Source organism: Mustela putorius, unplaced genomic scaffold, assembly GCF_011764305.1.
Source record: "Mustela putorius furo isolate JIRA1106 unplaced genomic scaffold, ASM1176430v1.1 tig00003834_pilon_pilon_pilon, whole genome shotgun sequence".
NCBI classification, from domain to species: Eukaryota; Metazoa; Chordata; class Mammalia; order Carnivora; family Mustelidae; genus Mustela; species Mustela putorius.
Window position 1 is genome coordinate 38,793,788 of NW_025421987.1, and position 15,564 is coordinate 38,809,351.

Here is a 15,564-nt window from a genome sequence, read left to right on the forward strand (position 1 = left end):
GGTAAGTGGACAACTAACTTAAAGTAAGCAATGAGAATTCAGAAGGCTGACCTTCAGGATATACAATGAACACAGCCCAACGCTGCCCCCACCTCAGCAAATTCTACCTTTGTTCCTCTCCTTTTAAGGTGACCTACTGAATTGTCACAGGAAATTCTTTCTCTGCTCTAGTCAGAGCCATAAATAAAGGACAATTCAAACTGCCTACCGCTCTGAGCTTTACACTTGCTTGGGATATTTTTCTTTTCAGCTGTTATAAAAAACTGAAAATTTTTTAACAATGTGATTATCTAAAAAATAATGACTAATAAAAACCAAATTCCATTAAATGATCAGGTAGTCTGAAACACACATTACATGCAATATAAACAATTATGAATGGAATGTTTTGACCTTTTGAGTTAATTCACAGCTAAGTCTTGGCCCGAGCGTATCTTTATTTTATTTTTAAGTTACACTGAGCAGGACTCTCCCCTACATCCCCTAGCTGTCAGATCCAAGCGGAATAAAAGAGATCCACCATTATTTGTCTCATGAGTTAAGCAAACAAAAAGTACACAGAAGAGTCCAAAATCAAAATTCTGTATGGCTGAAAGATTAGAGTTGTTCAAGGAGCGGGTGGGTAGGTAAACTACAATGAATTTATTTTACAACACTATTCTCTCAGACCCACTGAAGATACAATCTTAACAATGTTTCTGGTCAAAAAAAGCCTTCTGTATCCACTATAAGTTGCCCTATGACACAAAGACCTGAACACTGAACAAAAAGAATCTTCAAATCTTTACCTTGTTCATTGTTTCCTCCATTAAGCAGGAGTTCATCATTTTGCCTTTTCAATTCTGTTATATATTTAAAGGCTTGGTCCAGGATCATATTCTTGCTCTGCCAAAGAGAATTAACCATTTAAAAGTTTCACTGAAGAGTAAGAACTTGCCAGAAGAAACTTAGAGCTTTGGTTTTATCACATATATGTGATATGCATCTTTTCAAAATTAAACAGGCACCATATTCAAATGCTTCTACTGTTCATTTTTCATTTACTAAGTATTTATTGCACATCTACTATGTGTCAGGTTCTGTTCTAAGCACTGGGGATATAATAAACAAAACAGACAAAATTCCTGACCTGCAGGAATATACAAGTTTAATATATATATTTATACACACACACACACACACATATATTTATATCTTTATATATCTGTATATTTATATAAAATCAGGTAGTGCTAAGTGCTATGAAGAAAAAATAAAGCAGGGTAAAGAGGAGGCCAGAGATGGCAGAGGTCACTCTGTCCTATGGATTGAATGTTTATGTCCCCCTGTAACTCATGTTGAAACCCTGATCCCTGATATGATGGTATCTGCAGGTGGGCCTTTGGGAGGTAGTTAGGTCATGAGGGTAGATCCCTCATGAATGAGATCAGTGCCCTTAGAAGAAAAGACATGAGAGAGGTGATCGCACTCTTTGTCATGCGAGGACATAGCCAGGAAAAGAGCGTACACCAGGAACTGATGTATACTTACACTTCACAGCCTCCAGAACTGTGAGAAGTAAATTTCTGTTGTGTAAACCACCCAGGCTATGTTATTTTTCTTATAAAAGCCCAAACTAAGATACTGTACTATAATCTATTTTGCATGGATAGGCCGGAGAAGGCCTCTCTTGTAAGACAAAGCAAAAACCTGAAGGAAGTACCAGGAAGTATGCCCCATGGATACCTGGAGGAAAAGACTCTAGGTATTAGGATCAACAAGGACAAAGGCCCCAAAGCAGGGCTGTGTTCACACACTGGAGGAATCATGGTGAAGTGAGAGGAACTAGAGTGAAGTATATAGGGGAAGAGAGGTAGGAGGAAGAGGCCAGAGAGGCCATTCAAATGTGAAGATTTTAGACTTCCTTACTCTATGAACAATTATTAAAAATAAAACATAATAAATGACATTCCTTTTGGTTTTAGTTCTCTAGACCTTATTCCAGAGGCAACTGCCATAAAGTTACTTATATATCCTTCCAGAAACATTCTATGCTGATACATGGATTTTTTATCTATCAAAAAAAACAAAACAAAACAAAACCAACAACAACACAGAACAGATAAACAGTATGCTACATTGTTCTTTTTTATTTAAAAATATATCTTGGAGGGGTACCTGGGTGTCTCAGTGGGTTAAAGCCTCTGCTCAGGTCATGATCCCAGGGTCTTGGGATCGAGCCCCACATCGGGCTCTCTGCTCAGTGGGGAGCCTGCTTCCCCCTCTCTCTCTGCCTGCCTCTCTGCCTACTTGTGATCTCTGTCAAATAAATAAATAAAATTTAAAAATAAAAATAAGGGGCGCCTGGGTGGCTCAGTGGGTTAAGCCGCTGCCTTCGGCTCAGGTCATGATCTCAGGGTCCTGGGATCGAGTCCCGCATCGGGCTCTCTGCTCAGCAGGGAGTCTGCTTCCTCCTCTCTCTCTCTCTGCCTGCCTCTCTGCCTACTTGTGATCTTTCTCTGTCAAATAAATAAATAAAATCTTTAAAAAATAAAAATAAAAATAAAAATATATCTTGGAGATATTTCATTGTAGAGTTTAGATATCTATGTTATACTTTCTAAAGGCTGAATTTATTTTATTTTTGAGTCCATTACTGACAACTATTTAATCTGTATAAGAGGCATTTTGTTTTTTTATTATTCAGCTATTAAAAATGTTGCAGTGAATGTTTAATTTCTATTCCAGTATGTATATTATTAAATATCCCCAGTACTTTCTCAGATAGCTCTTTTCAGGTGGAATCGGTGATTCAGGGCTTTGGTTCACAAAGTTACAATTCTGGGTTTCTTAGATTGAGTCCCAACAGAGATCCAATATAATCTAGGAAATATTTTACTCTAGAGAGAAAAGATAGATATTATCCTTTCTTAAAGCAAGAGTTGAGACAAAGGCAGAACATGATAATGCCCATCTACTTGCCTCTCTACTGAAGACGGGGCTGAGGACGTGTAGCAACAGTAAAGAAAATCTTAATCTACTTGGCTTCTGGGAGCCAAATACTGACTTCCATTGCACATTCTAGGACAGCAAGGAAGTTGAATGACTATGGTTTCCTTTCAGAGAAACTTGTAGGAATGAAAACCAAGAGCAGGAAAATAAGATATTACTGGGAAAACACCAAAATTTCCTGAGAAACTCCTGTACATTGACATGTGGAGAAAGAAAAACAATCAGAAGACAGTTCCTGCCCTTAAATTTGCTATCATGTTAAGGAAGCTCAAAGTACATTAAACACACACACACAAATAAAAAAATACACGTATGCAAGACTAAGTACAACCCTGTAGAAGAGAATGAAAAGAAAGTGAAGTATAAGACCTTGCCAAGGGAGATGGTGTTGAGAAGCAAGCAAATTGATCTGGCCCTCTGAAAGCCTGAGGAGGTACAGGATGGACTGGGAAGCTCCAGCTACCACAAAAGTTGTGGTGACGTATGGGGTTAAACTGAAGAGAGTGGTGGAAAGACTCTTCTTATGCAGTAATAAAAACCCCCTCTCTCCCACACACACATCCTATGCAGCTGTACCAATGCAGGAGACAAGTTCTGTAAAATCTGAACTAGAGAATTCTGGCCTCAGGGATGGTTGGCACAGAAGTGGACAAGATGAGGCAACTCAATGAAGACAGGAGGGTAAAGTAAAATTCTGCCTCCTAAAGCATGAGACTCTCCAGCACCCTTTCCCCAACCAGCTCCCAGAATGTGGCAACCAGCCTTATACTCTTCTTCCCACCCTTCCTCCTCCTAGATAGGGTGCTGAAGGATTCTTCTCTGGAAAATAAAAGTTATAGCTAGTCCCAAAAGTAAACAAGCTACCAATATTGATATTTTTTAGTGCCACAAAAACAATACTAGCTTACCACTTAATCACTCCACAGTTAAGAGCACCAAAAGTCAAGCCTATTCAATCAGCTTTTTAATGCCTCATTCTCAAATATGAGAAAACAGCTAAGTATCCCTAAAATTTAAGCAAAGTCCCCAAAATGAAAGACAAAACAACGAAACAAAGGGGAAAAAAAGAACATTAGAAGAAACAAAAACAAGAAAAAAATTTTAAAAACCTATATAACATTCTCAGAGATGATATAATGTTGTATTCATGAACCAAACATACAATATGAAAAAAAAAAAAACAAAGAGAATAAGAAAAAGACTCTTGAAAGTATTAAATTAAAATTAAAAGTATGAGAGCTGAAATTTAAAAACAGAAGAGTTGGAAAAGACCAGTTGAGACTGAAGAGCGGCAGAAGGTTCTAGAAGTAAAGTCTCAAAGGAAAAAGAGAAAACAAATTATGTGATACACTTGACTATGCAGTAACCCTAAAGAGACAGTTGGAAGTGTGGAAAGAATTAAAGAGAGGTATAGAGAGAGGTGCCTAAGAGGCTCAGTTAGTAGAGCATGGGACCCTTGATCTCAGGGTTGTGAGTTCAAGCCCCACATTGGGTATAGAGCTTACTTAAAAATAAAAAATATAATTTTAAAAATTTAAATAAATAAATATCAAGATTGGCATATAAACAGGTAAGCAAATGAAAAGTGAGGCAATTATTAACCCCCCAAAACACAAAAGTTACATACAAGACAAAACATAGTAATAGTATTCCCTCCTACAATTAACCATATTTTCAGTCTAAAAAACAAAAAACTGAATACCAATTTAACCAAAAGTTTGAGTAGAATTATATTGGGAGGATTAGACAAGGTGAAGCCAAAGGAAAAGAATAAGAAGACAATAGATAAAATCTAAAATAGAAATATTAAGATATAGTAATATAAGCTTATTATTTCAAAATATAAAGGTTATTTCAGAAGAAAGAGTTGAGAATGGATGCCTTTAAGTTGTTGTACTAGACTTGGGAAGCAAGAAGTCCAGAGGCTCATATTGTTGTTGTAAGGTTTTTAGTGCTATTTGTTATGTTTATATATTAATTTTCACATATATTAATTTAATTAAAAACTAACCAAAAGGCTAAGACAAATTATGAAATCCCATTATAATGATATAACATGGTTATATATAACCAATGATATAACACTACATAACCATGAAAAAGAAAGGAGATCATATGAGGAAGGGTATCTGTAACTAAAAGTCTAGTATATACCAGTGAATGAAAATGACAAGGCAGGTTATAAAGCAGCACTTGGTGTCTAGATATAGATACAGATATATAAAATCATGAAGCAATGTGTAACAGCATGTGTAAGATGTATAACAACAATAGTTATAATAATATAATAGTCATAATAGTAGCTATAACTTGGAAGTAGCATGTCAATTTATTTTTCAAACTTTTTTATGCCTTCCATATTGTTTCCATTTTGTTTTATTTTGTTTTGTTTTCAGTAAGCACATTTCACAGGAAACAAAAAGCTTTATTCATGAAGGAATATTGTCCTGTTTAAAAGCTGAGATTTATGTACCACTGGATGTTGATAGGGCACAGAGAATAAAATAGAGATCTTTGGAAGATTCTAGGTAAGAATTTAAGACAAAAAATATGATTGACAGAAAATAAAAGAAATGCCTGGTAAATACAATAGCACATAAATAAAGGTAATCATAGGACTGAATAATTCAAGATCTTAAAGATCTAAAAATTATGTGGTCCATCTGACTATGCAGAATGCTCTGCTATAAGACTGCTATAAGTATGGGGAAATTAAAGATAGGTATATAGAAAATTAAGCAAATGAAAAACAATGAGGCAAGTAACTATATACCATAAACAACAGGAAACAAAAATAATCATTCTGAGCAAAGAAACAACTTAGAGAATTATATCTTCACAAGTAAGGAATGAAAATATGAGTGGACTTCTTACCTGCTTCAGGGCAGGGGAACACGGGATCAGCTCTCCTATCCTATTTATTCCGGCATTGATTTTCTTCTTTCTATGCCTCTCCACTAGACAGGGAGGAAAATCCATTTATCAAACCTTATGGTACCAATGCCAAAGTTTGTTATTCTCCCTGGGTAAAGAAATTTTAGGTAAAGAAATCCCTAACAAAATTTTATCAAACAGTATCTATTGGAGACAAATAACTACAATTAGATTTCTAAGAATGTCATATTTTAAGTCTAGTATTATAGGAACTGATAAAAGTAATACTTCTATTAACATTTTAAAATGTGATCTATAATAATTAAATTCAAATTATAAACAGAAGTTGCTAACTATGTTTCAAGTAATTACTAGAGATTTTAGTGATAACTGAAATTTAAGAACCTACTAACAAGCTAAGTTACTAAACAGCTGCATTTTTATATGGGCAAAGGAGACCTACTTAGATTATAGAACCTTAAAACACCTTTTACGATGACTAGAAGGCTGTAGCCCCTGAAAAATAAAGTGTTATAAAATGTACCAAATTGTAAAAGTACATACAATTACTTCTATAAATGTTTATCTGGCTTTGGCCTAGAATTTTGATATTTTGAGATAAAATCAAATATGTATTTTCTATATTTCTCTGTAATTGAGGACTCCATAACTTCATTAAGACTCTTCACATTTCTAGGACCTTTAAGGTCTACAGCCTGCTGCTCATCTCTCCCCTACTCCTGTAGGCAGCCAGCCCCCTCTAGAATTTCTGCAAAGACACATACTCTTTATTCCATTTGGCAGAGGTAGAGCTGGACCTCCTCAGTGAGTGAAACCACTTAAACCTCTAGTTCCAGGGATACATATTAATCCTTAAATTATTTAAATAGACAATGAATCAGCAGATAAACAAACCACCTTCGTGAGCCTGGGGGCTTTTTGTCAATTAAACAATAAAGAAATAAAAAAGTAAGGAACAGGGGCACCTGGGTGGTTTAATCAGCTGAGCATCTGCCTTCAGCATGATCTTGGGGTCCTGGGATGGAGCCCCATTTAGGGCTCCCTGCTCAGAAGGGAGTCTGCTTCTCCCTCTGACCCTCCTCCTCACTCATGCTTTTTCTCTCAAAGAAATAAATAAAATCTTAAAAAAAAAAAAAAAAAAAAGTAAGGGACATTTCCCCAAAACATAATGAATAATGATGCTATGCTTACAACACAAAAACTTAAAATCAACTACAGTATAATTTCATTTTGAATGTAAAAAGTGCTAACAAATATAATTGAAATTGTTGTTTCTACCTGCGTTGTGTGTCTCCCGGTTTTTCTTTCTGAAACAAAAAGATAAAAGGAACATGAAAATAATGGGAAAACATTTTTAACACTTTATATTTTGAGAACTGTAAGAATAAATTTTATGAATTTGTATTTGTTGTATCAACAGGAAACCACCCAAAGAAACATTTTCTTAATAAATATTATGGTATGGAAAACATTTAACTGTAGGTACATCAATGTAAATTTAGAATCCACGATTTCTAGAAGTAACTACAATTCTCTATTCTTCCATACCCAGAAGTCATTGGTTGGGAAGTAAATTAATCACTGAAAAAACCTTAACTATTTGAAAAATGTAATTAAAGAGCTAGTCAACTCTCAGAGAGATATCCCAAGTAGGTGACCTCTGATGTTTGCCCTGGTGGCCGGGAAGGGGTGCTGTGAATGTGTAAGGGATACAAGAACAGGAGGAAACTTCTAATCGCAGGGAGAAAAAAGGCAGCCAACAGCACCCAGGCACAGATTACTGGCATTTGAGCCATGTTTTGCATTTGTGTACCTAAAAGCTAATTTCCTAAAACCACTGATTTTCCCTTTTATGTACAAACATTAGCATTCCCTAATAGCTATTTGGTAAAGAAAGAGAATGGGGATTTTAATATTAATGAAAGCACCAGGCATGCAATTCTAAGCAGAAACACTGCCCCAAATGCTGGAAATTCAGAAAGGGGCTTATACAAAGAACCAGAAGTAATATACTGCTGTGTATATTGTAATGTTAGAAAATTATAATGTCAGAAAATTGTAATGTCACAAAACGTCTATTTAAATTGACTTCAGTCTAAATGAATTTATGATTTATAAAGACTATAATACTGTGTGCAAGTAAAATTTTCAGGAGAAGGTAAACATTTAACACAGATTTGGTATTATACAATTTTAATTACTTCCTACCATTCTTACTTGTTACAGTGTTAATAAAATGAGGAGGACAGGTAAATTTTAACTCTATACTCCTTTTGGTACATCTGTATTTATTTATCCACACATATTCTGAAGAGCAATGGTTTTCCAGGCACCCAAATGAAAGTTCCCTGAGGACTGCCTTTTTAGCAAAGTAGGGACTAATTCTGCTTTTTATCTGCCCAAACTATATGTTATTTTTGGACCGGGGCTACGTACCTGTGCTGCTTTTTTGTAGGAGTCTCATTCTCTGTCATTTCTGGCATGATTACAGTGATAGGAAACTACAAGGCAAAGAAAGACACACCAGAAAGTTTAAAGTCAGTATGTCAGAGAAATTGATTAATAGCAATTTGGTTTGAATACCAAAATGCTAAAAAAACAAAAGTGATGTCATGAAAAAAGCGCTAGCTTAGCTGTCGTGGATAGAGAAAGGTATAAGAAAACAGGACAAAAAACATCGTGACTAGCAAATGGAGGGCATGGTGAATGTCAAATGGGAGACACAGCCAGGAAGCGCTTGAGAAGACTGGAATAGAGAAAGATCATCATGGGCTTGAAAATCTAGAAAGGCTTAATGGTGGTGTGGATTTGAGCAAGACCTAGAACAACAGGTAAAACGTATTTGATTTGGGAGAGTATGTTATTTGTTCACGGTACTGTTTAAAGTGTTCTACAAAATTTAAACTAAAACAATAGTCCTCCCCTCTGAACACAGAAAATCAAAAGCGACAAGTGCACAGACACATAATATTCCATACACGGAATCAACTCATTCACTTATTTGCTAGCCTTCTCTCAAACTGCTAGAAGTCTTACGTTATCACTCGAGTCATGAAAATCTAGGAGTATGGAAATTCTACTTATACTTAAAATATCAGATACTAAAGAATATACATACTATAAGGAAATATATTCATATGCCCCAAAAAGCCTGAAAGCAAATACATGAAGATACTAGTTAATTGTAGTTATGTAAGGCCAGCCATATTATAGGTGTTTTCTCTCCCTTCTCTGATTTTCAAAAATTTCATAATGAAAACCTTAATGCTTTTAAGTCTCAGGGACTGACGGCCTTTCAAAAGCGGTCTGTCCAGCTGGGATACTTGTTCCTGCACACTGAAGGAGGTGCAAGGGCAGTTTCCCATTTTCTGAGTTTGGAATTAGAAGTCAGAAAGCAGGAGTTCAGGAGTACCTGGGTGGTTAAAGTGTCCAACTCTTGATTTTAGCTCAGGCTATGATCCCAGAGTCGTGAGATGGAGCCTGAGTGGGCCCCAAGGTAGGCAAGGAGCCTGCTTGGGATTCTCGCTCTCCCTCTCTCTCTTCCCTCCCCCCCTACCGTGTATGTCTGTACATGCAAGTGCTCTAAGAGAAGGAAGGTAGGGAAGAAGGAAGAAAGGAAGTAAAGAGGGAGAGAGGGAAGGAAGAGAAAGCAAGCAAGCATGAGTTTAAAATCTGGTTCTACCATTCCCTAGCCATAAGGTCCTGGGCAAGCTAGATTAGCCTTTTGGAACCTCAGGTGCTTCGTCTTCAAAATGGACAATAATCAAAGCATCTAGACCCTTATTTTGAGAAAGAAATAAAAAATGCACAGCAGCAGGGTGCGCAGCAAAAAATAATTCAACCAATGTTAGCCATGAATAATAATGAAGGTATTTCAGGTTCCACTCTAGCCCTGGAAAGGTGGAAGAAGGGTCCAGGGAAATAAGTAGAAGTGAATGCTGACAAGGTCATGACCTTGTATTGGCCGAAGCAGCCTATGAAGAAATGTGCACTCAAGACCCATTTCCAGCAGCTGATTCCACCCTCTCCCTAATATCATTGATGGCACACATCAGCCTAAAAGCAACACACTCACATTAGATAGCCACGTAACAACAATGTGAGGTGTGTGAGTAAATAAATAAATCCCTGTCACCTTTCTCACCCAAGGGCTTGCAGAATTTCTTCACTTTTGATTCCTGGCTTCCAACGCCTCCCGTTTCTGATCCAAATCTATCATCTTCTGCCAGAAGATGGTCTATAGGTTATGTCTTCTTCTTACTACACAAGAGAAAAATCAATGTATGTTTATAGTTGCTGGGTTTCCATTAACAGCATGTAAAATGACTGGCAACCCGTGGCATGTAGACAAATTTTTAGTGGCATACAGAATTACCCTGAATTCTCCCCACCACTTGAAAGCTAATGAACGTAGTTGCTTTAAAAAGTCACTCTCCAGTGGGTTGCCATGTCCCCCGGCCCTCCCCTACCAAAAAATGGTAGCAAGGACTACAGCCATTGGATGGTTCCCAGGAGATTCTTTCCTTCCTCTCAGACAAGCTCACTGTCCTTCAAGTTCTTACCTTCCTCCACCTAGGTCTTACGCTAAGATCTGCCCTCAATCATAAATTATCTTCCCTCAGTCTCCTACTTTCCTCTCCTCTCTCTTGACAGTGACAGAACTGACTCAGGGTGTGGCAGTGACACGAGAAGACGGCCTCTCACCATATATGCTCTAAAACATGTCGATTTGGGGGCTTCTTCCCAAAGAAGTGTTGGAATTTGTATTTTCAACAAGGTACTAGTTAAAAACTACAAAATTGTCAGCCCATCTCTGACCCACTGAATCAGTCTCTCAGGGAGGAATTCCAATCTTTAAGGGAGGAGCCTGAAATTTAATAATGCCCCCAGAGGATTCTTATCAGGAAATTTTAGAGAGGCAGGCAGGTATCTTTAGTTGGTAGAATTTCAGGCATCTGACTGATCACCCATTATAAGAGAGATTATTTGGGATACAGCAAGACAACTGAACATAAAATTTCACCTACAAACCCATAAGATCAGATTTCCCCTGTATCCATGAGTCACCATTTGGTCATTAGTGTCAGAGTTCCCATTGTTCCTCTGGAGACTTCTGAAAGTTTGCAGATTCATGTTCCAATTAAGATACATGAAGTAAAAGTTCCAATCTTCTAAACATTTAGAATCTTAAAGTAAATGATGCTAGAGGCCTATCAAATAAGTAAACATATTCATTGCATGGGGGTGGGGGTGAGAGGCAGGGGTTTAACTGAAAGAGGTTTATCATCCGCTTTCCCAAATGTCTCTATAAATATCCATCTCAAACCACATTTTAACCAATTCAACTATGTTTATCAATGCATAACTGTTTCCAGATGCTACTCCTGATATTAAAATTGCATCCCTCACATTAGAAAAGAATACTTACTGAAAAAAATAAACTATATAATACTGTCTTAAGTCCTTGTCCACCAATTCATTAACCTACTAATAAGGAAATGTTACTTTTAAAAATATACCTTTTAAAATATTTAAAGTGCCACGAATTTTTAAGGCAAAATTTCTAAATGTTATATTAGTAACCCATGAATTATTATTTTTCATAGTAAGAGAGAATTATTTCTGAAATTAATCAAATACAATGGTTCTTAAAGTGCGGTTTTGAGATCACTTGCATCAAAATCACAACTTTTTTTTTTTAATTTATTTATTTGACAAAGAAAGAGATCACAAGTAGGCAGAGAGGCAGGCAGAGAGAGAGGAGGAAGCAGGCTCCCCACTGAGCAGAGAGCCCGATGTGGGACTCGATCCCAGGACCCTGAGATCATGACCTGAGCCGAAGGCAGTGGCTTAACCCACTGAGCCACCCAGGTGCCCCAAAATCACAACTTTTAAACTATTTTTGATCCTCACAGCAAAACTTACATTGAGTGAAACGCACAAATCTTAAGTACTCTGACCAAGGCACACACTAGTTTGACCCAACCCGTAGCAAGGTGCAGAACATGATTATGACTAGAGAAAGTTCTCATGATCTTTTCTAATCAAGACCTCCCCCTACTCCCACAGAGGCAACTGGTGTTCTCATTTTTTTCACCATTGAGCTTTATATGCCTTAACTGAGAATTCCGTTGTGTCAAGCTTTCACTCGGCTTAACGCTTCTGAAATTCATCCAGTAGTTTGTTCCTTTTTATTGCTGAGTACCACTGTGTAACTGTGTGGGAGTTTATAGTTCAATTTATTCATTTTTGTGTTGATGAACACCTGGCCTATTCCTGTGTTTTGGCTACTAAGAATAAAGCTGCTGTCCATGAACATTTCTGTGTAACATTTTTTGTGGATATCATCTTTCTTTCTGCTGAGTAAATATCTAGGAGTAGAAATGCTTCTTATACACCCTGCAGTTTTACTCCTAAGTATCCACCCAAGATACACTACCTATAAAAGGATATCCAGGGACGCCTGGGTGGCTCAGTTGGTTGGACGACTGCCTTCAGCTCAGGTCATGATCCTGGAGTCCCGGGATCGAGTCCCGCATCGGACTCCCAGCTCCATGGGGAGTCTGCTTCTCTCTCTGACCTTCTCCTCGTTCATGCTCTCTCTCACTGTCTCTCTCTCAAGTAAATAAATAAAATCTTAAAAAAAAAAAAAAAAAAAAAAGGATATCCACAAAAAGACTTCTATAAAAACATTTGTCACACTTTCCCCAGAGTGACAATACCATTCTGCACTCCCACACAAAATGTAAGAGTTCTGGTTGCTCCAAATCCTTCCAACATTGGGTTTTGCTTACTTAATCATTTCAACCATTCTGGTATTTATATAGTGGAGTCTCATTTTCGTTTAATTTTCATTTCCTAGATGACTGATAATATTGAGTACTTTTTCCTGTGCATGCATGTTTAGACATTTGTAGATCTTATTTTGTCTGCTCATAACTTTTTGCCAGTTTTTTAATTGGATTATTTATCCTTTTATTGTTGACTTACAGAAAATCTTCATATATTCTGAGTTTTTACATCTTCTGGATACCTGTCCTTAATCTGAAATGTATTCTGCAATATTTTCTCTCATTCTGTGGTCTACCTATGCATTTTCCTAATTGTGTCTTTTGGTAAGCAAAAGGTCTTGATGAAGAAAAACTTACCAACTTTTAATTTATGATGATTCCTTTTATGGCCTGTCCAAGAAACCTTTACTCATCCCCAAGATATTCTCTTATGATCGCTCCTACAAGGATTATGATACTGTCATATTTAGATCAGTGATCCATATTACATAAGACAGGAGATAGGGGTTAAAGTTCATTTTTTCTTCCGTATTGATAGTTAGTTGTTCCGACATCATGTGTTGAAAAGATTTCCTTTCCTCAAATGGTACCTTTGTTAAAAATCGAATGTCCATATTAGTGCAGTTCCATTTCTAGGCTCTCTCTTAAGTATCCTTATGCTACTACCACACAGTACTGATAAAGCATATGTTTAAAATATAGATTCTTATACCCCACCCCAGACCTACTTTCTGGACAGTCCAGAAATATGAAGTTCTAACAAGCTTCCTAGTTGATTTTTCTGCACCGTAAAGTTTGAGAAGTGTATTATTTTGATATTGCTTCTCTAAAACTGAGACAAATCAATGAATTCACAAAGTAATGAGTCCACATGGGAAGAACAGTGAACCTGGAATTAGGAAAATAAGTTCTCATTCAAGATGTGATACTCAAAAGTGAGGTATTGTTTTATTTATCACAACTTAGGGCCCACAATTCTTCACATGTAAAACAAGAGGGTAGGACCAGACCCAACCATTCAGGTATGGAGTGAGTGCCCACACTGCCTAGGAATTACAGATATAAAGATGAAAAAGGCAAGTCTTTCCTCAAGAACACAGTCTAGAACAGGGTTATTAAAGAATTTTGTGCAGTCATCACATGTGGGTATTAAATGCTTGAAATGTGGCTAGTGAGACCATAGAATTAACTTTTAATTTTACATAATTTTGAATAATTTAAATTAAATAGTTACATGTGGCTAATGGTTAACATATTGGGCAGCAAAGGGAATTTTAAAAATAATTTTTAAAAAGATGAATTTACAAATTAGTTAATGAATATCAACTTCCTAGTTTTGATATTGTCCTACAGCTATACGTCACTACTAGGGGAAGGTAATCAGTAGTACATGGATTCAGTAGTACATAGTATTTTTGTAACTTTCCTTGAGTCTATAATTATTTGAAAATAAGAAGTTTTTTTTTTAAATTAACTTATTTGACAGAGATCACAAGCAGGCAGAGAGGCAGGCAGAGAGAGGAAGGGAAGCAGGCTCCCCACTAAGCAGAGAGCCCGATGCAGGGCTATCCCAGGACCCTGGGTTCATGACTCAAGCCAAAGACAGAGGCTTTAACCCACTGAGCCACCCAGGCGCCCCTGAAAATAAAAAGTTTTTAAAAACAAATTTAAAAAATCGGTAAATGCCACATACATAAAGAAAGTTTTGTGAGTCTGAGAACTCCAAGAATAAACAAAATATGGGAGGAAGGGAAGGTATAGGAGGTGCAGAGAGAAAGGAAACTTGGACTAGACTGTAACGGAATTTTCTGTGTCTAATAAGTATATTTAGCTTTTATCTCAAGATCAGTGGTTGTCAGATCAGTGATGGTCTGAAAAAGAGCCTCCCTGGTCTATAGTAAAATGAAGAAAGGTACAATGAAGTAAGGATTTTTTTTTTTTATTGACACGTCACTTACATACAATAAGTCATTAATTTAAGTCCATTGCTCAATGAATTTATATATGTGAATACACCCATGTAGACACCACTAAGATGAAGATATAGAACATTACCTCAACAGGCTCTCTCAAGGTCCCTGCCTCTTAATCCCTTGGAATTTCTTTCAAAAATATATATTCAAAGAAGAATATACATTTCCAAGGAAGACATACAAATGACCAACAAGTACATAAAAAGGTGTTCAACATCATTAATCATCAGGGAAATGCAAATCAAACCCATAATGAGATCTCACCTCACACCTATTAGAATAACTATTACCAAAAAGGCAAAAGATAACGAGGGTTAGTAAAGATATAGAGAAAAAGGAACCCTTGTACACAATAAATGAGAATGTAAATTGGTACAGCCATTATGGAAAACATTATGGAGGTTCCTCAAAAATTAAAAAGAGAAGTGAGGGGGCGCCTGTGTGGCTCAGTCCTTAAGCATCTGCCTTCGGCTCAGGTCATGATCCCAGGGTACCAGGATCAAGCCCCACATCCGGCTCCCTGCTTGGCAGGAAGCCTGCTTCTCCCTCTCCCTCTGCTGCTTCCCTACTTGTGTTCCTTCTCTAACTGTGTTTCTCTCTGTCAAATAAATAAAATCTTTAAAAATATAAATTTTTAAATAAATAAATAAAAAGAGAAGTACCAAAGGATCCAACAATCCCACTTCTGGATACTTATCTGAAGGAAATGAAAACACTATCTGCAATCCTGTGTTCACAACAGCCAAGACATGCAAACAACCTAAGTGTTCGTCAACAGGTGAATGGTTAAGGAAAATGTGACACACATACGTATATATGCAATGAAATATATATATTTACATATACATACATATACACAGGTATATATTTATACACATATATACGTACATAATGGAATATTATTCAGCCTTTAA

General features: G+C 36.7%; 1 protein-coding gene across 4 annotated transcripts in view; it reads right to left on the reverse strand.

Moving 5' to 3' along the window:
• Positions 1-15,564, reverse strand: part of USF3 (upstream transcription factor family member 3) — a 50,611-nt gene that overhangs the window by 13,842 nt on the left and 21,205 nt on the right. For 2 of the 4 annotated variants that reach the window (XM_045088390.1, XM_045088392.1), the window contains exons 2-6: positions 10,022-10,146; positions 8,323-8,387; positions 7,165-7,193; positions 5,866-5,948; positions 789-885 (exon numbers count right to left, since the gene is read on the reverse strand). In XM_045088390.1, coding sequence (XP_044944325.1) covers positions 789-885; positions 5,866-5,948; positions 7,165-7,193; positions 8,323-8,369 — 256 coding nt within the window. In that variant the 5' untranslated portion in view covers positions 8,370-8,387; positions 10,022-10,146. The remainder of the gene's footprint in view (positions 1-788; positions 886-5,865; positions 5,949-7,164; positions 7,194-8,322; positions 8,388-10,021; positions 10,147-15,564) is intronic. The other 2 variants (XM_045088391.1, XM_045088393.1) reach the window with 2 other exon arrangements.